General features: G+C 39.8%; 2 protein-coding genes across 7 annotated transcripts in view; both read right to left on the bottom strand.

Moving 5' to 3' along the window:
- CLGN (calmegin) overlaps positions 1-8,669 on the bottom strand; it is a 29,541-nt gene extending 20,872 nt beyond the window's left edge. For 2 of the 6 annotated variants that reach the window (XM_059826754.1, XM_059826751.1), the window contains exons 1-3: positions 4,449-4,466; positions 3,485-3,736; positions 2,496-2,566 (exon numbers count right to left, since the gene is read on the bottom strand). In XM_059826754.1, the coding sequence (XP_059682737.1) occupies positions 2,496-2,566; positions 3,485-3,646 (233 nt within the window). In that variant the 5' untranslated portion in view covers positions 3,647-3,736; positions 4,449-4,466. Of the gene's footprint in view, positions 1-2,495; positions 2,567-3,484; positions 3,737-4,448; positions 4,508-5,791; positions 5,877-8,632 lie in introns of those variants that run through there. The other 4 variants (XM_059826752.1, XM_059826757.1, XM_059826753.1 and 1 more) reach the window with 4 other exon arrangements.
- Positions 8,670-14,907: 6,238 nt separating this feature from the next.
- The window catches only part of MGAT4D (MGAT4 family member D), a 38,204-nt gene continuing 27,175 nt past the window's right edge, over positions 14,908-25,936 (bottom strand). The window contains exons 8-15 of the mRNA XM_059826892.1: positions 25,390-25,501; positions 24,323-24,453; positions 20,371-20,478; positions 19,298-19,491; positions 17,132-17,210; positions 16,933-17,011; positions 15,541-15,653; positions 14,908-14,980 (exon numbers count right to left, since the gene is read on the bottom strand). Of these exons, the coding sequence (XP_059682875.1) occupies positions 14,954-14,980; positions 15,541-15,653; positions 16,933-17,011; positions 17,132-17,210; positions 19,298-19,491; positions 20,371-20,478; positions 24,323-24,453; positions 25,390-25,501 (843 nt within the window). The 3' untranslated portion in view covers positions 14,908-14,953. The remainder of the gene's footprint in view (positions 14,981-15,540; positions 15,654-16,932; positions 17,012-17,131; positions 17,211-19,297; positions 19,492-20,370; positions 20,479-24,322; positions 24,454-25,389; positions 25,502-25,936) is intronic.

A 25,936-nucleotide genomic window follows, 5' to 3' on the forward strand; every position in this document is an offset into this window, starting at 1 on the left:
GGAAAAAAAAAAAAAGGAAAAAAGGGCAGTCCACCCTCATCTGGTCATACAGTGGTTATATCATGAGCCATGCAGAGGAATATCTTAAGCCAACAGTGTTACTGAACTCTTCATTATATCAATTACAATACTATATTCTCATGATTAATTAATAGAAAGAACTATTTTCATTAATTCCAAACTATCCTCTGCGTGGAGTATTTCAGGGATGAATACTTTTTCTTTTCTGCCTGAATTTCAGTCAGATTTGTTCACTGTTAACAGAGATGCTGCAAAAGCTTCACAGTATAAATGGCAAACTAGATCCTTGGTCTACCAGGAGAAAGACCAATGAGGAAATAAAACATCTCTACAATCATGCAGAAGATTTTCAAGGCCCGTTCTCAAAAAAGCTACTCTATTCTGGTGATCTACCTAGTTAGTTTATATGTACTCTCTTCCCCAATTTTAGGGAAGAAGGCAACATGCTGCGTATTTTCTCATACATCTTAGTCCCATATTTGTTATTCTTATGTAAATTACATACAACTAGACCAAAAAATCCCAAGCATTGTAGCTAAAGCTTTAAATATTAGGTTTAGCAGGACTAGTTTTTGCACACATCTCACGACGCTAGAAATTGGGATGAATTATACCATTCAAGTATCCCAGTTAAGTTTTTGCATTTGTTAATCAAGTTTTTCAGTTGTGGGTTTGGGGATTTTTTTTTGTTTGTTTGTTTTTTTGCATTTTTTTAACAACTGATATCACCACTTCTATTTAAACATCTCTCCTATCATCATTGGTACTGCTTTTGTATTGCACTTCTCAACATTTAGAAGTGACATATCATTAAGACAAGTGGTACACTGAAGACAGGAACTTGTTAACTCATTTTCCTTCTACATTTAGTATAAATATGTAACAAAAAATAAAAAAATACGAAAGAACATAACGTGAGTAATGACAGACTAATGTTCAGTGGCCTGAAGTTCCCTGTAACTCTACAGAAGAGAACAGTTTACAAACAATTGGAAAAAGGGAGTAAGATTCAATCTTAGAAAAGTTACTGGTGCCTGCTACCATGTTATTTTGTTTACAGTTTAAATCGTGCATCCTCAACAGACATACATGTCTTACGGTGGCAAAACCTCACTCCTATAGTAGTTAGATCTCAGTCTTCTCACAAGTAAAAAATAGGCAGCTTTAAGTTCTACCATAATGAATGTATCATATTGCATCTCCTTTCACCTCTCTGTCCGGCTGTTCACAGGAGACTTAGTTTTTGTTCCATCAATTTTAGTAACATATGAAAACACCTTTTTTCATGATTCTTCACAAATTAAGACATAGCTCTTTTGTTCGACAGCATTAAAGTGTACAGGAAAAAATATACCAGTAACAAGACCCAATTTGTCATTAAAACACAGAGACTTACTTTCATGTTTCAAAAGCTTTTCTCATAGCAAGAAAGTACTCTAACAACTCATCGCACCAGCTCTTACTAAAGAGATTTCTACTGCATTCACAGATTCTACCTGGATGCACACTTACTTAACTTGAGCCAGTGACAGTGTGCTAACCCAGCTTGATTCAAAAAAGAAAAGTCAGTGATCATACAGACCACATTTACATGCTCCTCATTTGTTTTTCCTTGATATTCTACACATTCTACATCTGAGCTAGAAAGGGGACTGAAAGCCAAGTTGTTTTCCAACTAAAAGTAGGAAGCCTATTCCAAAAATATAAAGTAATATATTTTATTCACTCTTATTGACAGTGCATGGGTGGCAACTGACTGTAGCTCACAATACACAGCTCTTCATTGAGCAACACAAGCCACCCAGTAGCAGTGATACCTTACATTGCCATACTGTTGGAAAAAAGCTTGTAAGATACAAAAAAGACAAAAAATTCTGGCTTAAAAATTGTTGAGATACACCTGAAGATTTTTCTAAAATGTCAATGCAGTAAGGTCAAACTACCTAGGAACACTTTGGTAGTCTCAAATATCTAATTCTTATTGAGTATGGGAAGCAATACAATAAATTAATAAAAAATCTGCTAAAAAAAGTCTTCCCCAATAGAGGGTTTATCTGTAACGCTGAAGGCACTGCCTCCTTACACATACCTAAGCGCACTTGAAGAGGAAGAAAGAGTTTGCTACTGCAGTGTAATGGCTATGCACTTCACCTTGCAGCTAGTTAAACTCAATTGGCTAAAACTTCAAAGTTAGATTATTTTTCTTAATGTCCATACACCCAGAGTTTATTAAAAGCTTCCTTAAAATACAAAAAATATAAAACACAAAGAATTTCACATACCTGAAATGTTAACTGTCTGGCTTAACATTATGATGTATGTGGAGCAACCATTAACCAGCCTTTCCAATTCTAACCCCTGTAAAAATTAATTTTTATAAAGACACTAGCAGAAAAAAGAATACAAAATAAGTCCTGCCATTCTAAGTTAAACTGCCGAAAGTAAAAGTTTATAATTTTAAGGCATAAACTTACCCAGCCAATACTCCATCAAAGGTTTCTGTGAAATACACTTCCCCAGTTGGCTTTGGAGTCTGGTACACAACCTAAAAGACACATACAGATAAACGCTCTAACATAAATTACAATTTTTCATTTGAAATACATTATCATACTTCCAGAAGTAGTCCACCCTGACAGACCACCAGATTTTGTTCATTAGAAACATCTAGCAGCATAAAACACCTTTCCCTGCCCCCCCATGCCTCTCTTATTTCTACAATTTGGATGCATCCCTCTAACAGTGAGCAATTTCCCATCTGTGAATTTTAAAAATTGCTTCCTGTGTTCAAAGCTCATAACTAAAGTACTGTTACACATCTTATTTGTTACAAAAGCCCTGAAAATTTTCTGAACTTGCACCAATTCTCTGCTTCCTCCCTATTTCTTTCTATACAAGTTTTCCATTCTTCCATTTTCCTATCTGCTTGGCACATTACAGCTGGGCTACACAGTATAACCAGAAAGTTGAAAACATAATTTATGAATATTGCCCACATTTATTGTGCAGCACAGCATAACAAATGCAGAAAGATTTTCTGGGAATAAAGACAGTGTCAAAAGGCAGCTGTGAGTGATGAAATCAAGAAACTGGTCTAAAGTCAGTCTCAATAAGACCAAGATACTTTCTGCTTTCTTCTCTAGAAATGGCATGTTAGGACTTACAACAACAGGTTCTGTATCTAGACTGAAGCACAGACTAGCAAAACCTTCTTCACGACTATCCACCACAGGCAGGAGATCCGATTTTACACTTTGGCATAGCAGAATCATTCATTAAGCTTGTCCTACACGTCACATACAGCAACTAAGAAACTCAGACTGGTGGGTTTGACACCCACTCAGTGACAACTGTCTGTTACCCTGCTCTTTTTTAAATGCATTTGTCCATCAATTTCTCTACTAGGTATAACTATGTATCTTAAAATTGAACAAGCTTTAACTAAAGACTTCTGTAACCTTACCTCTAAGGAAGATTTCTCTCCGTCAATATCAGCTTCTTGAGACTGCTTGTCAAAATCCTCCACTTCAACATCTGCATCCGGAGTGTCTTGGCTTTCAATTTCTGCAGTCACTGAGCTAATTATCAGGATACCCAAGCACAGCCAGTCCCACTGGAAGTGCATCCTGGTTATCTGAAGAACTGGAAGTTTTAGATTTTAAATATCATTGCAAGGATATTATCAATACTATTTCAGTTTTACCCCAGACTTTGTCTACAAGAGAAAAAACACATTAAAATAATAAGAAATAAACATAATGAAGTATTGTCACTATAGTACTTTACTAAAGTGCTATATCTTAATTTGAAAAACTTCTTACTACATAACCCTGACTCAGACTCTTTTTCCCCTCCTGTTGTCCCTACAGAAGTGTTTGTAGTCTGTTCCCTTATCTTGCTAGGTCACAGATCTAGCAAGAACTTGACTGCAGTATATACGCGTTTTTAAGAACTAAGTAAGACTGCTTTTCTTTTTCTCATTCCTTAATAATTTGAACAAGTAATCAAATTGAATCAGTCTCTACAGTGTAGCAAAAAGTAACATCCCTTTCATCAGGGAAAATAAAATTGATAGAATTAGGACATATTATTATCCACTGCCAGAATTACTCATTTGTATTTGGCTCTTCTTCCACCGTCTATGTTTAGAGGAGTGCAGAGTTATATCAACTCCAGCTGTAAGTGTCAAAAGTAAGTATAAGATTGTTTCAGAAAACATTTTCTGTTTCAAAATTATGCAATAAGCGCAAAAGTTTAAGCTTAATGCAAACATCTTTCTAATTTCAGGGAAATCTGAAAATCTTTAATCCGAGTAAGTATGAATGTTAACAGCAGATAACTACCCCAGCCTCTCAGTCTAATCTGCTGCAAAAAAGAAAAGATTGTTGCCCAGTATTTTTTGCTTCACATCTGTAACACATACAAACCCAGTGTTATATTAGAGTATCCAGTCGTCTGGAGCAGTGTAGTATCAAGCACATGCCTATGCAAGTTTCCTCAATGGTCTTGCCAAAAATGCTTCTCTCTGAATTTGTTTTTGTCTGAATTTGGAAATAGAAGGAAGACAGATTCTAGATACCACTGCACAGGTATTTATCTTTTGATTCTTATTAATTTCTACCCACAGTAAGTTCAAAAAGAAAGACAAACACTGGTATTTAGTTTGCTATTGTAAGACCTTTTCAAACCTTGCATTACTTTTAGCCACAACTAGCCATACAAAATATTCTGCTACTGAGGTGCTTTCTGCACATGAGAAAGCAGTCACCCTCTTAGTTATATTATCGCTCTTTAGAGAGTAAATTGTTTACCACTACAACCCTGAATATCCCAGCAATTCAAGATACCACCTTATACTGGAAGTGTGAGCCTCTTTCTTTTTTCCTGGCTTTATCAGATTTGCTAAGCAATTCAAACGTTAGAATTGCACCAATTATTTATCTGTCATTCAATTGATAATATCTGCAAGTTCTATCAAGCAACACATACAGAGATCAAACAGTATCAGGGCTAAAAAACCCACATCCCAGTATGACTGTACCAGACATGTCCAAAAAGAAAACTAATCTTTTTTTCCTTATTCCTTTTAAGATCTATTAATTTAATATTGACTGTACTAATTATATTTAGAGTCAAACCCCAGAATTATCATAAAGTAGTAAAGTGTTTCACACACCAGTACTATGTCAATATCAGGAAATCATCAAAAGCCTCCCTTCTTGGGACAAACACCTATTTTCCATAAAACTACAATAATTATGTTACCATTCTTTTCTTCTCCCCCACTATTATCCACAATCCATGCCATTCTCTGCAGGACTTTTCATGCTGCTCTGTATTTTGCTTGAGGATGGCAAGTCTATGACTCCCTCTTTTCTCAGTTATTAACACCGTGACACATCTCAAAAGTTCTCTGCAAATTTTACTATGTTTTTTGTATTTATTTTTTAAAATTCTAGTTAAAAACTACAGATATTGTAGACCTCCTTGGCCAATTCTAGAACTTAAAATAATCTTGCCCTGAAGATTAAAAGTCATTCAGTTTATCACACATGAACATGCAATCTTATGGTGTACTTTTGAACACCTTTGTCTGGAGGCTATCACACTTAGTTTCACCACCCCCATTTTTCTTGTTCTTAATCATCGTATTGGGACAAGCAGTTGAAGAATTTCATATTAATACTTTCCAAGACGCCTTAGCTCTTAGCTAAAGTGGCATATATTAATCAGGTATTCGACTTGCTTTTTTAGCATAAAACTTGCCTACCTTACTTTAGCTAGTTTGTCATGCAGGTGGTCTCCTCCTCTTCTCCTAAAGCAGATGAAGAGTTACATCTTTCTTTGTCAGTACATTTCAGGTGTATTTTGTGTACGATCCAAAACGCCTTTCACTTACATAGCTGTAATTTTACTGTAGTTAGCCCCATCCACTTTTGTTCCATACACAGACTAGCAAGGGCAGCTGAGAAATCAGACTAGTACTCACCTTTCCACACAGTTCTCTTCCAAAACTCCTGATGCTTTCGCTTCATTCATGCTGAGTCTTACCACTACTCCCTGATCCTAGCCTAGGACATGCCTGATTTCATTCAGTCTTCAATTATATCTCTTACTTTTCCCTTCAAGAAGAGAAGGCACACTTTGACCTCTGACCTTTTGACACACTTTTAAAATAATCCCAGAAACACTGAAATACGTTATCAAGAACTATTACAGGTATCACTCAATTGCCAGGCAAAGATGGTTTTAAAACAAGACCATCACATCTTTTACTTTTGTGCACTCTGCCAGCACTACAGTCTTAGAATGTAAAATAAATCTTTCAACTAGCCAAAGAGTTTTTGGTCTCAAAACAGAACTCCACACTACAAATTTAATTGTCTTTAAAACCTACTGAACTTCCCTAATCAACACATGTTTAAAGTTCCTCAGCACAAAAAGACAAGTTATCCCAGTCTATGGCACTCACACGAACGCCAGACATGTTTACTAGCAGTCTTGGCCTAAACGCCGAAGACCAGTGACTTTCAAACCATCTTTTGGGGAGATACAGCAAATAGGTAATCGCAAAACCATATATCTTGACAGTAGTTTCAGTTAGGAATACGCTATCGCTACAGTATGACCCATGAGAGAACTGGATAGTCGTTCTTCAGTTTGCCAAGCTGTAATCATAGAAGTTGGGTCACAGAAATTTATCCAGTAATAACTACACCTCCAAAATGGGATTCCCAATTGCTCCTTTTGGGATGGGCTGCTTATATTCAGCTTTCTCTAGGTAAACATATTGACAATTCTGTCAATACCTATAACTTCAGACCTGTAAATTTAAACTTAATTTTTGCATAGCTTGGTCAGTCTCTACCATGGGAACACGGGTAACCACAGCACATCTACACAGCAGAAGAGACATTTAAGCCAGCAGTACTACTGCAAAGCATTCCCTTGGGACCAGCAACAGTGCTGCAACATCAGCACAATATTGCACCTAAAGTAAAGAGCCACTGTTTCTGAGACACATACTAGTATTTAGGAAAGACAACGGGCATAAACTGAAAGAATATTGTGACTGGATATTACAATTTTTTCCCCCCACGAGGGCAGGCAAGCAGTGGTACAGGCTGCCTAGCCTCAGTCCTTGGGGTTTTCCAGGACTGACTGGGTAAAGCCCTGAGCCACCTGAAGTGACCTCAGAGCTGACCCTGCTGTGAGCAGCAGGTTGGCGTAGAGCCCTCCTGGGGTCCCTTCCCAGCCAAATGATTTGATTTCTACAGACGGTTGCACAGAGCAAGTATGTCAATCTTCAGACCTCTGCACCATGGCCTTTCACATATTCTACACATGCCATTGAATTAATGGCATTGTTACCCTATTTGATGCAGAGCTAAATAGAAGTCAGGATCTTTTAGTCCATTATAACTTTTCCTTGGACTTTGAAGAGGATCATGCCTTTTTCATGAAACTGTCGGTGTTCTGCTTTCTCAAGCAGAAAGGGAGTAAGACTGCCATTAACGGTCTTTCTCACTCAGAGGTCTAAAGCTCCTGCATCCAGTACCAACACATGGGCTTTTCCCAGGGCCAAATACCAATTCCATCCAGGCCAACGGAAAGCGGTGGTTTTCCCCCATCCCTTCTTCCATCCATAACCATGTGCTGCCTCATTCCTCCCCCATACAGCTGCACGGGCATCCACCTGACTAAAGACAGCATCCAGCTGAAACTGCTCCACGAAAAGCACCCAGGAGTTCTTACCCAACTTTTTATTTTTCCTTTATTTTGTGTGAAAATTGTACTCTCCTATCTTTTGCTGAAGCGTTAAAAACATTGTACTGAAACGAATGCCAAACGTGTAATTCAGCAACTACTCAAGCCGCAATGCTGTACCCGTGCAGGTGCCTTTTCGAGCTCTTTTGTTGCTATAGTTAGCTTGAGTAAAACCTCCGGGAAGAGGTTATTTTCCCATTAAAAAAAAAGTTGGAGTCAAGCGGCCACCCGGTGCTGAGGCAGTGCCCAAAACGAACCCGCTTTCCGGAAGACAACGGAGGGCGGACGACCGGGGCAGGAGCCCCCCCCGCCGCCCAGCCGCGCCCAGCCACGGGGGCCGCGCTCCCCCCGCCCGGCGGCTCTCCTCAGGCGCGGGGCCGCGCTCCGAAAGCCGCCCCCGCGGCTGCTCCCCCCGCCCGAAACCCACCCCCGGGCCCCCGTCGCCGGCCGGGCCAGCCGGGGGCGCCACAGCGGGCTCGCGCTTCCAGCCCTCCCGCCGCGGGCAGCCTGACGGCCAGCAACGGCCGGCGCGCGAGGAAGGGAGGGGGGGGGGGGGCAGGAGAGCCGCTGACCTCCGCCCCCCCCCCCGCCACCCACAGAGCGCCGGCGGACACCCGCCCTCGCACCTGCGGGGCGGCGGAGAAAGGACGGGCGCTGCGGGGGGCCGACACGCACCCTCCCGCCGCCGCGGGCCCGGGCGGCCGCCGCTCCTCCCCGCCCCAGTTATCGAACACCGCGACGCGGAGAGCATCCCCCCGGCGCCGACGGCCAGCCCCCGCGCGGGGCGAGAGGCGGCCGCAGCGGCAGGCCCAGCACACCCCCTTTCCCGCGGCGGGCGCATTACCGGCGGCGAGATCCCCTCCGCGTCCCGCTAGCCGGACCCGGCCGCTTTTCCCAGGGCATCACCGGCTGCGCATGCGCACCGCCTCCTCCGACGCTCCGAGGGATGCGGGCGCCGAGGAGCAGGTGCTGCCGCTCCGCCCTAGCCAATCAAGGCGCAGCAGGCGCGGCCCTGCCCAATCCGCGCGCGAACCACGACCTCAAGGAGCCGCCACGGAGCGTGTGTGTGTGTGTGTGTGTGTGTGGGGGCGAGGTCGGCGGGCAGGTAGCCGCGCCAATCCAGGGCGCCCTCCGTGCGGCGTGAGCCAATCGCGGCTCGGCCCGCGGATGCCAGCCTCCCCGCACGTGGTGCCCGAACCAATCGCCGGGCAGCCCCTTCCCAGGCTGCCTCTCGGCTTCGCCGCGGCGACGCCATTTGGCGCCCCGGCCCGCCGCGGGGAGGCGGTGCGGGCCAGCCCCCGCCGTAAGCTGCCTCTTGCCCCGCCTTGGCGCCAAACGCTCTGCCCCCCTGAGGAAAAGTTGCTGGGGGGACAGCAAATTCAGCTGTGTTGGGCTTGAGGCGCACTCGTCTGTGCTCCGGGGTGGAGTGTTTCAGATATACTTTGCCGTCGTGGCCACGGTCAGAGGGACTTTAGCTTTAGCCGTGGCGGTACCGTCCTGCTCCACGCACCTGTGGTCAGGGTAAAGACGTGGAGGCTTCTCCATTGCTAACTGAAGCAATTTAGCTCAAATTAACAAAGCCTTTATTACAATTGGAGACTCAGACTAGCGCTCCAGTCTGCATTTGAGGGCTGGCTAAGTGGAGCAGCTATTGCATTATTCCAGACTGATTTTTCGGAAGCTTTAGGCAGGCCTGCTGAACGCAGCAGCTACGGGGCTACCGCCCTGAGGAGCCTTCTGGCTCAGCTTGGGTTGTATCCTTACACTCTGGGCAGCATACAGTTCAGGAGCATATAAAACGTTATCCGTGCCACCGATACTTGAAATGTGCAGGAGAGGGCTGAGACAAAAGTGTTTCCTTGAGGGATCACAAGGGACGTAGAAGCTGTTGTAGCTGCCCAGCTGCTGACACACCGGGTCAGGGTTTGGTACATTTGCATGTGACACGGCGTCGACGACTCGCATCATCAAAGCCTTCCTCCTAGCCAAAGGCTGTAGTGCTTGCCGTCCTCACTTCAAGCTCAACGTTCATTCTGGACACCAGCTGTCACGCCAATATTTGTGAGATGAACCATATAACTACAGCCACTGCCTTTCATTCGTCCTGTTAAATCTCTTTGAAGGGTGCGTCTGTAACTCTTCACTGAAGACTGCTTTTGAAAAGCAGTCGCCTATGCAGCCAAGGACATGTGTCATTGCAGTATCAGCCATCCCCTCGAACGCAGGCAGATTTCACTGCCCAAGAAATCCTTGTTAAGGCACACACAGGGCTTTTCTTTCTACTGCCTATGAAACTGGGTCTGTGAAAGAAAAGAAGGAAGGAGATACCAGAAATGGTGATAGCCATAAGAAAAAGTAGTACTTTTCTCTCATATAACTCTAAGCCTCTTTCAGCCAGCGCTCAGGCCACAAGAATCTGTTTTACGTTATTTGATTCTTACCATGTTGAGGAAACTGTCTTTTGGACATAACAATTATGGCCTATATACCATTAAGCTAAGCTTCTCCCCCTCTAAAATAATTTAGAATGATAATTTTTATAGATTTCTCCATTTGATTTATGTCTACCACATACTAGTTTATTGACTCAGAACTGTTTGGAGTTACCATTAGAATGAGTAATATGCATTGCAAATCCAAATGCTCTTATTTATTTTTGTGATATTCTGCCTTTCAAGTATTACAAGGTCATTGTAAACTAATGCACAAGCTTAAAACTTAAATTGATTATATTTCTCTTTTGATAGTGTCATCAAAACTTAAGATTGCCATAGATTATTACAATTACAAGCTCCAAAGAGCAATGTAAACTTCATAACTTAAACGCAGTGCATATTTATGTCACAGAAAAGCAGCACAATTTCTTCTCGTTAAGGCTCAGCTCCTTTAATGTACTTCTCAAAAGTACATTAATTAAGGGTTTGAATTAAGGCATAACAGATCTTTCTGATCAGCATTAGAATCATAGAATCATAGAATCATACGACTGAGAAATGGTACCATAGTCTTACAGAAACGTCAATCTTTAGACATCTCTAGCTAAAAAAAAAATAATTAAGGAATGTTCTTCAGCAATCCATCATGAAACAAAGACAGATGAAAACTATCCTCGCAGCTTGAAATACACATAAATCCTTTTAGAAACGATCACACAATTAAAGATTTCTGCTTACTGCAGAATTCATTGTTAATATTCCTAGATTCATTGTAAGGCATCTATGAGAGATTCATCTGGAATCTTACATTTATGCAAATAAATAATAGTTTAAAAAAAAAAACAAACACAACCCAAAACACTCTCAGACAAGACAATTAGTTTGTGCAACCAGTAATACAGCTAACAAATGTGTGACTTAGGAGTAACAGAAAAAGTAAATGTTGGGGAAAATTGGGATCCTTGTGTATGGGTCACTATCCACTTACTTCCTCAAATGTGAGAGAGAAGATTTTCAATTCAATAAGCAAATACGTCTTCAACTTCGGATTAAATATCTCCTAATTAATCTAACAGATATTCCTGTTAAAGAGTCTAGTCTCTTCTCAGTGTACACTTAGCATCCATTAGCATTTACAGTAGATGTGTGCTTGTATTAAGCTGTGCAAAAAGCCATTGTAACACTGATGAGATTAGGGGGCCACATAATTAATGGAAATAAAAACATTTAAAAAAATCGGTAAAGCCAAGTTCATAACTGCCTTTTGTATTGAAGAGAAATGTTAGCATTCCCCTTTCAATAGTCCCTCAAAGGATTTATGACAAGAATGGAGACACACCGTTCAGAGAAATGAATAACTGTGCTCCAGTGAAAAATAAAATGGGTTGAATAAACCATCATTAATATTGAATTAGCTTGAAAAATGTGCTTTCTTCCCACACAGGCATTTAACCTGATTAGGTATGCATACAATGAGCCTGAAGTAGTCAATATTTTCGAGACAATGTTTTAAACCACATGAAAGTACTGAAGTAAAATTTCCTCCTGAAGGAGCTTGGTGATCTGGTATGGAATCTGAAATTCCTTTCATAGTTGTTTTTTGACTTAGGTTTACTGCCTTTGTTTTTGTAAGTTACAATCACAATGCCTACACTGCAAAAAACAGTCACCCATAAAGTTAGAGGATGTTCCTTATCCCCTGGATCCGTTACCTGAACTGAAGCTTCCCACGAGGAGGCCTCTTTGCAGCCTTTAAACTGGCCTCAGAGCTGCGGTGTGGGAAGGCGTGTGCATAGGATTATGAAATGGAAAACCACAGGTAGCAACTTGCTTGCAGGGTGGAAAAGAAGCTGCCCGTGTTCTGTAACTGCTCCTTGCCTAGCAGAGACTGTTATGAATAAACCCAGCTAATTCACTCACCATTAACATGCAAAAGTATGTAAGTGCACTTCCATTACACTCCATTGTCTTAAACTTCCCGGGGCTGTAACGCTCACTTTTCAGCTATCACTTCTTCAGAGAAAATCCACAGTTCCTCTCATGCGGTTCCTTCCATTTCATAGTGGAGCTGTGGTTCTGCAGACTGTGCAAGAAACCTCTGCACTCCACAAAGCACAGGGAAGAATCAGGACTAAGCAAAATATTACTTTAATGGTGCGCATACAAGCATTCAGTATTTACTCTGTCAACATTTAAAACCTCATTTACGTCAAAGTGATGGGAAGTGTATTCTGTGATTGCAATGGTTATGTAAAATATGTAAAAATAGAAACGGAATGAATGAAGCACAAAGCTGGCAACACAGAATGAAAAAAATGTATTTACAAAAAGTCCAGTCACTTCCTAATATAATTTCAGGTACTCTGATGAGCTTTTTGAAATTACGCTTCAACAGTTAGAGGGAAATCTCATTTCACTGTGAAAATAAGAGTTTTTGATAACAAAATCTATTACCTTAGTATTTTCTGTGTGTTCACTGATTCATGATCACTCTGAAACTTCCTCCTTACAATGACACTTCCCTGTAACAAGCAAGTGTAAGGCAGCCTGAATGCAGACACTGCTCCCAGCTTGTCACTCTGTTGCAGTGAAACCAATGGCAAAAGAAGATTTTAAGTTTTTACTGGATCACGCACTTAATTAGTAAAACGTTCTACAAGAAATGCTCTTTCTACTTTGATGTCTACTTTCATCTTTTGATGGCAGGTGGAACAGGCCTTATAAGAGGGCAATTCAGACTATAGAGTTACAGTACATTTACAAGAACTTGCTATTCTGAATCGTTTGACAAGATCCTGAAGATGAAGATAAATCCCCGTGACACGATGCGATTTCAATGACAGTACAAAAAACTATGATATGCTAAGAACTGAACTAAGGCATTAGGAGAAGACCTACACTTTAATCATTTTCATACTCATACAGGTTTCTAAAGTTCTCCAGGAAAAAAAACAGTGTTCTGTAGCTTGTCTGTTGCTTTGTCTTTTTGGGTAGAGGGCCCTCCTCACTTCAATTTGTTTTTCCCCAAAGATGCTAAAGCACGTCAGGTTAAGAGACAGAATGACTTCAGAGAACTCAATTTTGTCTTCCCTTAACGTCATCAAAGTTGTGTTTTATTCCCTAGTACAAGTTTCCGTGACTAAATGCCTCAGACTCCTGTATCAGCAGAGAAAAAGATGATCTGCAAGGCGGTTTTCAGCAGGGTCAGAGGGAGGCAGCTCTGCCCTTCTCATGCAAGGTAGTTCGATGTAGAGCCATTTCCTTTCCCTTCTTTCCCTAGCTGCAGTTTTAGCCGCTGCTTTTTAACGATCCACTGGTCTCAGTTTCACTCAACCCTTCTTTTTACTGTAAGTGCTGATGTGGATAAAGGTGTCCCTCTGTGTATCTGTAAGCACGCTGCATTACTGCATTAACTCTTAACCTGCATTAAACTCTTAGCCTAACGAAGGCTGCAATATTTGGTCCAAGAAATACATGCATGCATAAGTACATATATGTATCTACACGCACATATATATAGCACCACAGTATATAAATAATACTGTAAATTATCAAAATATTATTAGAGGCGGTCTTTAGAAAAACACCCTTCTGAACTGTTTTAATGTAAGAAAATTAATTTCATCTTATTCTAAATAAAAATACTCTTGCATTAAGAATAAAATTCTACATTAATTTAACCCATTTAATACAAATCCATGCAAAAGTGTACAGTGCAGCTTATTTCTCACTGTCTGCTGTTAGGATGCAATGTGTGTGCAGGAGAATGAGGGCGCAGTCATGCTTCAAGTGCGAAGGAAGTGATACAGGAATTCTGCACATTAACAGGTAGATGTCCAAGGTGGATTGTCATTACCCAAAAACATTCCAAATGAGACTACTGTGATTTACCTTTTATTTTCAAATTTATATTGAGTTTTGCCTAGGGACCAGGATTTAAGTATCAGTACATGCTGATTATCAAATCATAGGATCCAAAATTTTATTTAAATAGATTTTCTTTCTACAAAAATATAGTTACACATAAGACCCTTATTATTTCCTGTAGTTAATTCAATGCACAATTCATTGAAGAGTTTTATAATCCTCCGAACAATACCTGTTTAAGTTTCAAGTTATTCAAATGGTAACTTGTAGGCACTTCCCATTTAAAAAAATATTAAACATAACTTATGCTACATTAAGGCTGAAACACACTTCTGTTAAGTTTGAGATCCATTTTCATATTATTAAGTTGTTCCTATCTCTGTGGACTGGTCTAAATATTTGCAATGAATATTGACAACTTTTCCTTCAGTTCTACTTTCTCTCCAAAGTTGACCAGTGTTCTTAGTGGAGTTGAAAACTGTGTCCTTAATATTTTTCAAAAATGTCCATATTTTTGGTTCTGGTGAAACTTATCATACTTTTATGCTTTAGACCCTGAGACAGCCTGTAACACCTTATCCATTGTTTATAATAATATATACTGAATGTTGCCAAACTAAGGTGAGATTTTTATATATGACACCTTACTCAAGAACATTTGATAGACATTACTAACGTAACAGGGTTCTTTATAGCTTTCAATATATAAAGATTTAATAGTTATCTCAACTCTTTCCTAGTACACAGTATTAAGAATTATATGGGTTTGGATTTGTTCTTTTTACCCAGCCAGTTTTTTGTTGTTGTTAGCCTAGTTTTCAAATGATCTGTAACAAGCAACACGTCAAAAATGTCTTTTTTGTTCAGTTTTCAGATGTCTTGATAAGTACCTGAAAAAAACAAAATATACTGTTTTCTGAAATCTGCAGAAGCATTGCCTAAGACATTAGCTTTTCCCTCCTTCCAACTATAGCTATAGTTTAAGGCAGTAGCAATTGTCTTCAGTGACTTCTGCTGAATATTTTCTACTTACGGGTGCACTTACTCGGACACTTGGGAGAAACTTGAAGAATAAAAAAAAATCACATGTTAATCTGAAAATGTTTGCACATTATAATTAATATCCAAGATGGTGACTGAAAAAAGCTAGAAAAGCCTCCCTGTCTCCTTTGGTTGGTTTGTTTATCATGACTCAGATTCCAGTGGCTATACTTACAGCACTGCAAAACTGGAGAATCATCCCATTTGAGCATTTCCAGCACTACTTCTGTGAAGTAAATCTACCTTCTTCCCTGAATAATTAATGTAGTCCTCCACTTGCGTGAGTTTTCCCACACAAAATCCCATTCAAAGTTAAATAAAAATTAATGGTTATCAGTACTATATGGTAGGAAGAACTGAAACTAATTTAATAAGGCTTTAATTAAAATGCTTTTATTAACATGCTTACCTCACTAAGTATTGCCCATACAGGAGAATCAGAATTGACTGATAAACGAATAGCCTGTATTTTTCCTATTGACGGATTGATACTGCCTTCTGCAATTCCATTTTCAAAAGCCCCTAAATAAAAAATAAAACAAGACCCGTACAAACATATATTAGAATGAAATATGCTTCCAAGTGAACTTATGCAAAAGCTCTAAATTACAAATTATAAATTAACTCCAGGGATACAACATTAGGGAAAAAAATCTTTTGGAAAAAGTCAAACAATAGCAACTAAAAGATAAAGCTATAAGCAAGAACAAGGATTCATTCCTTCAGTTACAGCAACTAGGAGCTGGAGAATACAAGAAAATAAAGAACCTATAGCTACAAATGTTAAAAAATAAATTCAGATATGTTAGTAGTGACCATATGGCATACACTATACATATGGCATAAAAGGTCATGTTAAATAATCTAAAAGAATTTTTCTGAGAAGTGTGATTATTTTTAAAAAGATGTATTAAGAATCATGGACCAATTCTGACACATTTCTTCACCAGTTCAATGCTTTTTAACTAACCTTGTTAAAGTGGCATAAAATCACTGCAGACAAATGAAAACCGCTCATCCCATGTATGATACTCATTTCCTATCAACTTGCATATGCAGCTGTGAGTTGGCAGCATTTCGGTTTAGATCTCTAGTTAGAGCAAAACAGCCACGAGGAGGTGGGAGAGGGGTGCAAATCAAAGCAAACAAGAAGCACTGGTGAGGTGGAAGTGGTTCATGGGGAGGAAAGAGCAATTACGTGGTAGAGACAGAAGAAAGTGGCAAGCAAAGCAGATCTCCCAATAGTCCATTTTTTGTTCACATAGTGGCGTTTTTAGTTTAGGTAGTAGTAGAAACCAGGCCTTGGCAAGCATGGGGAGAATCTGCAGTTCATTTAAGAGCAGTGGCACACCACCCTGAGGAAGGAAGAAGGGGAAGCAGGGCTGGGGGCAAAAAGGGGGAAGGTGCGTTGCATTATGCTTCATCTTTATTTCAGGTTGGAGCACAGGTTAGTGCTGTCATAATCATAAGAAATCCTTGTCTTCAGCTAAGGCTGCAAAATCCAAACCACAGTCTATTTATCCTATTAAGACCTTGCGGAGACTGCAACTCGTTTTTCTTCTGATTAGATTCCTTGGCTTTTGCCACTGCTGGTAGGGTTCGTCATTATTTAAAACAAAATAGGATAGTCATTGGTCAAACATCATATACTATAGTATGCAGTAGCACAAAGGGTTTCTTTTTCTTACTAGTTCACCTTGGAGTGTTGTATTTATTACAGAGTTAATGAAATTCTCAAATGCAGAAACATTTTATATGTAAGAAAAAATTTCTGGTTTTGAAGTGACAATAAAAAATTTACCTATTTTTAAATACCCATCTTTGGTTGCTGAGGAGTTAAATTTACTTCCATTGTCAGCCAGTTCTTTTCTTATCATTTCCTGTAAAAAATAAAACAATAAAATCTCCAGAAATATTTTCTAGGGCATGCCATTTTATGCTGAACATCATTCTTAAAATGAAATAGCACAGTGTATTACAGTTGGAAATGAGAGACTTACGTCAGCTGGCAACACTTCCACGGTAGTGTTAAACAGTTTATCACCAGGGTGCTCCATGTTTCCACTTCTGAAGAAGTACCTGATGATAAAGGTATATTATATCCAGGTATTTTATACTTTAAAAAAGTTCTAGGGAAGTAATTCTTTCCAGCTTTGAAGGAAAGTTTCAAATACATTTTATTTAATTAGTTGTGGGATACAGAGAACAGAAACAGGCATTGAAACTTTCCGATGTGTGACCAAACCATAACAGAGGCTTTTTATTTTAAAAGAACAAGCATTAAAACCATCTTTCTCTGGAACCACGAAGGCAAGTGTTCCCCCTTTTCAGTGCTCAAGTTCCAAACAAATGAACTTCCCAGGTTTAAATGGCTAAGGAAGATCTGCCCTCTGATCTGTTCCAGTCATCCTAAGGCTGAGGTGAGATGGACTTCTGGAATGCAATGGCAGCAAAAATCCCTGTTTCTACTAGACCATATGCTACATGCTAAGAGAATCCCCCTTTTTACCAATACTGATCAATTCAGGTTCCTCTAAATAATCTCCTTTATAGCCAATGAGCAACAGCACCATCAAAGCAAGAATCCAAGCAAAAACACCTATGAGATTTAAAAAAAAAAAAAAAAAAAATCCCTGTTTTGTTTTAAATTTCTGGCATTAGAGTTCTTAGTTTTTTCGACCCAAAAAAGATCGAAATTAATACCTAAGAACTAATAATTCTTCAATTAATACCTAAGACGACCACCAAATATTCTAGGATTAACTATACATTTTCACAGGTTAGCAAGGTGATGGGGCTGGGACCGGCCATTAGGCAATACCATATGTAAGTTAGCTTCATCCAGTACAGCTTCCCAGTAACAGGAAAATGATGCAAAAATATAGGCTACCCAAGTTTCCCAAAGCATAAACCAGTTAATTAGCAGTGTTGATCACAGAACACCAGTGTTTACTATAACAACTGTCATTTACTGCAGCTCACTAGATGGAGATATAGACTTGCTTTCTCAGATTTTTTTTTAAATAAATGAGAAATCTACAGTCTTTGCAGAAATGGAAGTCTCTTAGTTTTGTGACCAGTTTTGGGAAGAAGCGTAACAATAGTGAAGGAATTTTCTCTCTGAATATCATTACAGGGATATGGTAATTATGGCAATGTGTGTCAGAGACACTCTCCTGGAACCATGTTTCTTGCTAGGTTAGTTTTAACTCAGATCTGTTCTCCAGTCTAACACAGAAGAAGAAACTTTGCTGAACCAGGCAGGAGTGCTTCTTTTGGTGCCAACCTTAATTTGTATTTTTCGTAGAGTGAGTCCTTCCGAAAAACACTTCTCTATCTTAAGCTATGGGTGTCTCTTCCTTTCAAAGACACCCAAGCTGAATGATATGAAAACACAGAAGATAGTTTCATCTTTTAGAATGAAAAAAACATTCAAGGTGGGACTTGGCTGTAGATCCAAACATGTGAAGTTAGAAATCTGTTTGTGATCAAGTGTTCAAGCTCTCATTACAGGCAATGGAGATATACTCAATCCAGTCAACGAAACTTAGCAACCGACTCACGTGACCAAATAGAGAATGAGATGAATAGCTGTCCAGCTTCCATTGACTGTCGAGTAGATCTCTATCTGTCATGTATAGTAGGAGCTTACACACCTACCTTACATAGACATCTCTACTGTAAACTCCTACATTCAAGTCTCTGAATCTTCAACTGAATCTCACCTTTACTAATTCACTCTTCATTATTTTCCCACAATAGTGGTATTTTCTCTTCGTTTTCACCTACACTGATAAGTGTCTGGTCTGGGACATGGCCTTTGACTTGACATCATGCAAACAGCCTTTCTGTTGACAACTATAGAAATAAAGCTTTCACTGACTCCATTGATGAAATTCATTAGTTAAAACCAAATTCCTTTAAGAACTATCATAAGAGAATGTAAAATATTTAACTGAAGAAATAAGAGGAAAAAAATGTAAGAAGCTCTGCAATTACCAAGGAGGAAATGTATTTCAGGATGGGAATTCAAGAGGGGCAGCAGATAAATAGCAAATCATAGATTTTTTTGTCAGTAACAAGGCTATGGTTTATGTGAACAGTTGAGCACCGGTGATTTTGAACAGACTTGTAGGCTTCCATATTCCATATCATGTAATACTTACTTTTCAACTTTTAGTGGATTTAAAAAGGTGAAGCTGATGTAGTCCCCTGCCACCGGAGCTGAAGCCCAAAAACAGTCTTTTCCTTCATAAACTTTTTCCAAGGTATATTGCTGGTATATTCTTAGGTTTGTATACACTTTTGCAGGTGGATTATTATGTGCTTTATGTAGCACATTTTTTCCAAAATCTTTATCCTGTTGGATATAAAGAAATGTAATTTCACTCAATGAAAAAAAAGTGCTCAAATATCTTGAATTACTACAGGAAGCTATTCCAGAAAATAACAACCTTGGTGTCAAAAAATGCGCAATCTCTTTCTAAAAGAAATAGACTATTCATTTCAGTGCAATCACTGAGACTCAACGTTACAGTTTGTAGACAGAGCTGTACTGATTTTTTCTTAGTTGCCTAGATTTTATAATAGACTTTTCCACAGTAGGCTATTTCATAGTTGTCTACTATGCCTTCTGCCAGAACGTCTGATATCGGTCTCTGCTAAAGGCTACATGAACCTGTAGTCTGATCCAATACAGCAATTCGAATGATGTCATGACTAGTCTAAGTGGCGCCATCAGGACATCCCTGAAGTCTGGTGCTTCATTGCTCTTATCAGATACGTGGTAGATCCACTGTTCGCCCTCCAAACTGTCCCTAAAAATCTATGGCCATCACGATAACCACACCCTTGTCCTACCAGTACACCTTCTTAATAGTCCCTTGTATTGGGATTGTGGACTATTCGGCCAAAACAAACCATCAGAGCCATTTGTATTTGTACGGTGCAGAGCACATGAAACCTTGTGCTGTGAAGAGGGTTCCTACATGCCATGAAATGCTACTACAGCTGGTACAAGTGTTCAGATTAGAGATGCAAAGATGTTTGTGCAGAAGCAGTGTGCCCCACCTGCAGTTTAGATGCCAGATCAATATTCTCCCCCAGATCTGTAAACCAACATTCTTGGATATGGAAAAGCCATCTAATGCTAAAAAGGCAATGCTTGAAACTGATTTGAGAAACAAGTCCGAAGACTAGCATATAATATAGAACTATGGCATTCATTTCTTATCCTTACTTTCAAATTCTGTATCTTCCCAGCCAATGATGAATAAATTCCCACATGCTGAAAGAGAGATGGTTTAGCACGGATACGTAACTTTGCCTTTTCCTTTTCACAGTGTATCTGGAAAGAAAGTAAAAGGGAGTGAAGTTTTATTTAAATAAAGGAGAGACAAACTAAGTTCCATAAGACAGTTTCATTATGTAGTTGAGGGTATGGGTCCAGGTTTTTTATCCATATTTAAATGAGTAATCCTTAGATTAACAGTCACCTTATTTCAAATACACCATTTCTAGACCTAAACTCGTAATTCCACTTGTGGTGCTACATAGATTTGAAGGCTCAACCACCACTAATTCAGGGATTTCTGCACTGTATACTGTCAGTCACACCTCAGAGTGACAAAAATGGACCTCAAATCTGAAACGGATTGAATTTCTTTCAACTGTTTCTGGCAAATTTCACATTTCAACTCTTGGCCTTGCCATATCATTCTAATTAAACTATTTTGACCAAAACTGACCTTCTTGAGATAGATTCTGGTTATATTTCAATCTTTATCATTTTGGCTCTTTCTGCTATGTTTGAGAGGCTTATAACGTACTATACTGTAAGTTATGTATCTTTTATCTTATAATTACATAAAGCCTTTAGATAGGATATTTCAATCCTGATTTTCCAGTTTAGTACACCTTGTGACATGACATATACCAGGGAATTAAATAACTGTAATTGGTACCGATTTCTGAGTTTCTTCGTTTTTGAATGATAGCAAATGACGTCTTTAAATGTAATGTTTTGCTCTGTATCTATAGAGCATCATAGTTTGACACAATGAAGCAAACATGCTACAATAATTAATGAGACATAATGAAGCATAATTGCATAGAACAGAGCAAAGAGATAAAATGAGACTCCCTGGGTTCTACTCTCAGTTCTGCCATAGAATTATTGTATGAGTTTGGAATCTCATTTAACTTCTCTGTATCCCAGGTCTCACATCTTTAGATTTGAGAGGATAATGCATTTACCTCTTCAATCAAGTGCTTTCAGTTCTATAAAAGAAAAATGTTACATAAACTATATCAATGCCTTCTAAAGCTAGAAGTGACAGAGTCTTCACTCAGCAGGCTTAAACACCAAAAATCATGGGGATTTATGGTTTCCACAGAAGTACTAATTAAAAGTTCAAAACCAGCTGGAAGACTATAAAAAGAATGAAGTATTTTTATGTTTGCCCACAGCAGATTTTCAGCAAAACAATGTAAAAACACAATACATACAAATTGATTTACTGGCAGCCATTCCTTTGAAAAAACACACTACACTTTTGCTAGAAAAAAATCATTATAAGAAAATAAATGTGTGATCTTTCTACTGACAGGGTTTGCAGTTCATCCTCTATAATAACAACGTAGTCTCTAGCGTGTCTCCTTTTATGCTATGGCAGCACTACCAAAGGAGCTACTTATGGTAACAGCAGAGAAGAGTCAGCACAGAATAATCAGCAGCACAGGACTGGTGTGGTCGTTTGTGCAGAAACTGAGATAAGGCTCCTTGTTGAGTCAGGGCTCCCATCTTTGCAGCCTGCTAGTCCCCACCACACTTGATAGATACATGCCACTGCATGTGATCACAGAACCATAGAATGGTCTGGGTTCAAAGGACCTTTAAAGATCATCGAGTTCCACCCCCCCTGCCATGGGCAGGGACATCTTTCACCATCCAACCTGACTTTCAACACTTCCAGGGATAGGTCATCCACAGCTTCTCTGGGCAACCTGTTCCAGCATCTCACCACCCTCACCGTAAAATAGATCTTCCTTGTGTCCAATCTAAATCTACGCTCTTTCAATTTAAGACTGTTGCCCCTTGTCCTGTCACGACAGGCCCTGGTAAGAAGTCTGAAGTACTGAAAGGCCACAATAAGGTCTCCCCAGAGCCTGCTCTTCTCCAGGCTGAACAGCCCCAAACCTCCCAGCCTTTCTTCATAGGAGAGGTGTTCCATACCTCTGATCATTTTTCAGCCGTCCTCTGGACCTGCTCCAACAGGTCCATGTCTTTTTTGTACTGGGGACCCCAGAACTGGATGATGGTTCACAGGAGGTAAACATGATGAAGTTTCTGAACCACGCAGAGATCTGATGGCTCTGATGATCACAAACTCTCTTTTCCAACTCGGTGAGCAGCTGTAGCTGAATCTCGGTATGTTAATACTCAACCCAGGCTGACAACATGTGCCAAACGCCCATCACCACAGGATGGCACAAAAAAGCCACAAACAGGTGCCCCGTTGACCCTCCTGTGAGGCATAGCATGTGATCACTTAGTGACACTCTCAGTGGCTTGGAAAGGGGAAAGCGTGAGGATTTCTGTCAGCTTGCCTTCTCTGGCGCCTCTAGGGAAGTCCACTGCTTTCATCTGTCAAGCAGAGGAGGAGCAGCAGCTGGGATCTCTGCCCTTCTTCCAGCCTCATTTTCTGCATTCTCATGAACAGTCCCAGCAGGTCATGCCACTGGTCATTCCCACCCAAAGGCGGCACGAGACTGTCTTGTCTCAATAGGTTTTTGCTACTCACAGCAATTGAAATTGCAATTACAGAAGTGAAACTCACTAGAAACTTGCGGTACCACTCTGCTTTGGCTTGGCCAGAGCAGACTTGCAGGAGCTGCCTACCTGCCTTTCAGGAACACAGCTTCGTTTTAGGTATGAATCAGGTCTTACAAGCTAGAACAGTCATTTAGAAAATAAAAGTAAAATGTTTCGTCTATGGAATGGAAGCTGGCGCACGTTAAACAGATCTGGGTGATGTTAACATAATAGTATCTTTTTTTATTCTGTTATCACAGGCAGGCAAGAACCTCAATTAGAGGTACTTGAGGTTCACTCTTAGCTCCTATGAGCCGGCCTAACCCATGGAGTAGGATTTCAAAGCTTACGCCTATCTGTAGGAAGTGGGAATTGAGACGCCTTACTAAGTGTAAAACCAGGGACCTTCTGATATCCCCAGGAGTCACCTCTGCTGCAAGGTAAAACTTGAAGCTTGTTTGTTCTGCTCCCCTCAATATCCTGCTCTGCACAACTCCTATCTGCCTCTTCTTTCTTCTTTATCAACACAAAAGTAACGTGTGCGAATGCCTGGAGAGGGGGCTGGCTACACTAATTAAATAAAACTCTTGAACCTTAAAAACCAAGAAGGAGCAGAAACTCTGGTCAGTCCTCTGTGGCATAGTCTGTTGTACAAGAAAAGTGTGAGTAGTGACCAGCACCAGACTGGTGAGGGAAAGAATGCAAAAGGACACGAAGAAATACTTAACATATCATTGGGCTCACCTGTAGTGCTAGAAATGGCACCTTTTGCAATTCAACACAACTGTTTCTTTCATTTTCAGTGAAAAGTACTATTTAGTTCATTCGATCTACATGTTTCCCTGCATTTATTATTTTTTCAGGCAAACAGTCAATTTTTTTTCCCAGGTAGTAAAAGATTTAAAGCAAAACACTTACGTTCTGCTTCCTTAAAGAAAGGAATTGGTATGCAAAATTCAGAACAACTGTGATTGTAAAATTGAATGCTGTACTGACTTTCATAGTAGAAGGTCAGCAGAAGGTTACAAGAAGTGATAGTCTACACAGGTTTACATATTCAAAATTTTCTTTGGTGCTGCAGGGTTGCCTACATGACCAGCTGCAGGCAGATGGGAGCTTGTGCTGCACATGTTCTGAGCTGATGGAGGCAAAACAGCTCTGGTGTGGAAACGTGAATTTCTGTGAGTCAGGCATCTCCATATGCCCTAATGGGCTCAAATGCCGTGCCACTCTATGCAGATCTACAGCAGATCTTTCCCCACCAATTCCAAAGTAAGTCAGCTTTGATAGATTTCTATTCTGCTTTTGAAAATAAATTATTTTGTCACTGAGACTGTTTGAATATTACTTATGTTCATAAATTCATAGACATACTTACTGCATCCTTTTCTGGATTGCACACTTTAACCCAGAGCAGGTGGTCTATAAGCCAGTCTATGGGCTTATCTTTATAGAACATGAGAAAAAAATCCACTATGAGTGGCAGGTCTTCTGATTTAAACAATTTTCCTGAAAGCAAGACAAGAAGTTGCATATTCAGACATTTTTATTGCTGTACAAAAATCACCAGCTTTATGTTTACTCCAGCCTTAAACACATGGATGTAATTCTGATATTTAGTGGACATTTCACACAGACTCCAGCTTTGGAGATATGCTTATCCTCCAGCTTGTTGGGATTTTGAAAAGATTTCCATTCCATGCCTGGAGATATTCTCACATAGTCAAGCAGTTGACTAATAAAGCATGCAGTTATACCCTAGTTCCAAACACAAATCTGCCAGTCACCTGTATCAGCGTGTCAGACGAAACGAAGTCTGAATAATTCCTCAAAATGCTACACGTGCAGTTTTACTGGCAATACTCTACTGAATATCTTTCAGTTAAGACCTAGATATGAAAAATGTTGGTTTTAAAATACTATCACTGTTCATTTAGTTCTCTTGCTATTTGTATTAGCAGATTTTGTTAGATTTCTTTGTTTGACCTAACACTTAATAAGGTGTTATCGCAAGTAAATTGTATTAGAATCAAAGAAAAAAATATAAAAAGAAATTTACTACTAAAAATAATAAAAACCCTTCCCTGTGATATGGGATGCATGTTCTGCTCCACAAAGGAAAGGAAGCCCATTTTTTATAGATTATTCAAATTCCATTCTTGAAAAGAAGACTACACACTACAGGGGCACATAGTGCCCTGAGGTGGAAAAATTTGCTGCTTATGGGAACCCAACTACTAGATCCTGTGCTGAGGAGACTCTACATTAAGAAGACAATTTTAAAGAGCACAGAAAGTAAAAGACTTTCAGTGCGAGCTTTCCTGAAGAACCAAGGAAGTTTTGATGTGTGAGTCCTTCCATGTTTTGAAATGTAATTCTGAGTGAGACCTACTTGACCTATGCAGCTCCAAATCCAATTGGCCCTGCTGAGGTCTTAATACTTACCAATAAATCCAAGCTGGGAGAACTCGAGAATCATCCACTCTTGGGACTGTTCAGCAGCAAAGTTTTTTATACTTTGAATATAATCAGATTTGGCTATAATATCATCTTCCAGCTGGGGAAAAAGAAAAGCAACAAAAAAACAGAAGGCAAGTGGTGGTGATGTTGCCCCATGCAAGTGATAACTACATTGTGTTTGACTGCTGTACGGCGTGTATTGAAGTTGTGCCAAACTACAGTGGATTGCTATTTCGCTTCTACATATCTCTCTATTCCAGTATCATTCATTAAATATTCATTTACAGGAGTGACTATAACACCATGAGTGCTGCTCACTTTTTCGAGAAAGGAGAAGTCCCTACCTTAAAAAGATCTCACTTAAAAGAAAACGTTAAGCAAAAAGATAGAGGTTAAGGAAGAAGACAGTAGGCTGTTGGTACTGAAGTTGTATAAGCATTGATAAGCAGCAGGAGCAAATTGTTTGAAAAGAGAGGCGTCTAAAGCAGATGGTTAAAAGCTCCATAGAGTAGCCTGGGCAGACTTTGTCATA

Source organism: Gavia stellata, chromosome 19, assembly GCF_030936135.1.
Source record: "Gavia stellata isolate bGavSte3 chromosome 19, bGavSte3.hap2, whole genome shotgun sequence".
Classification (NCBI taxonomy): domain Eukaryota; kingdom Metazoa; phylum Chordata; class Aves; order Gaviiformes; family Gaviidae; genus Gavia; species Gavia stellata.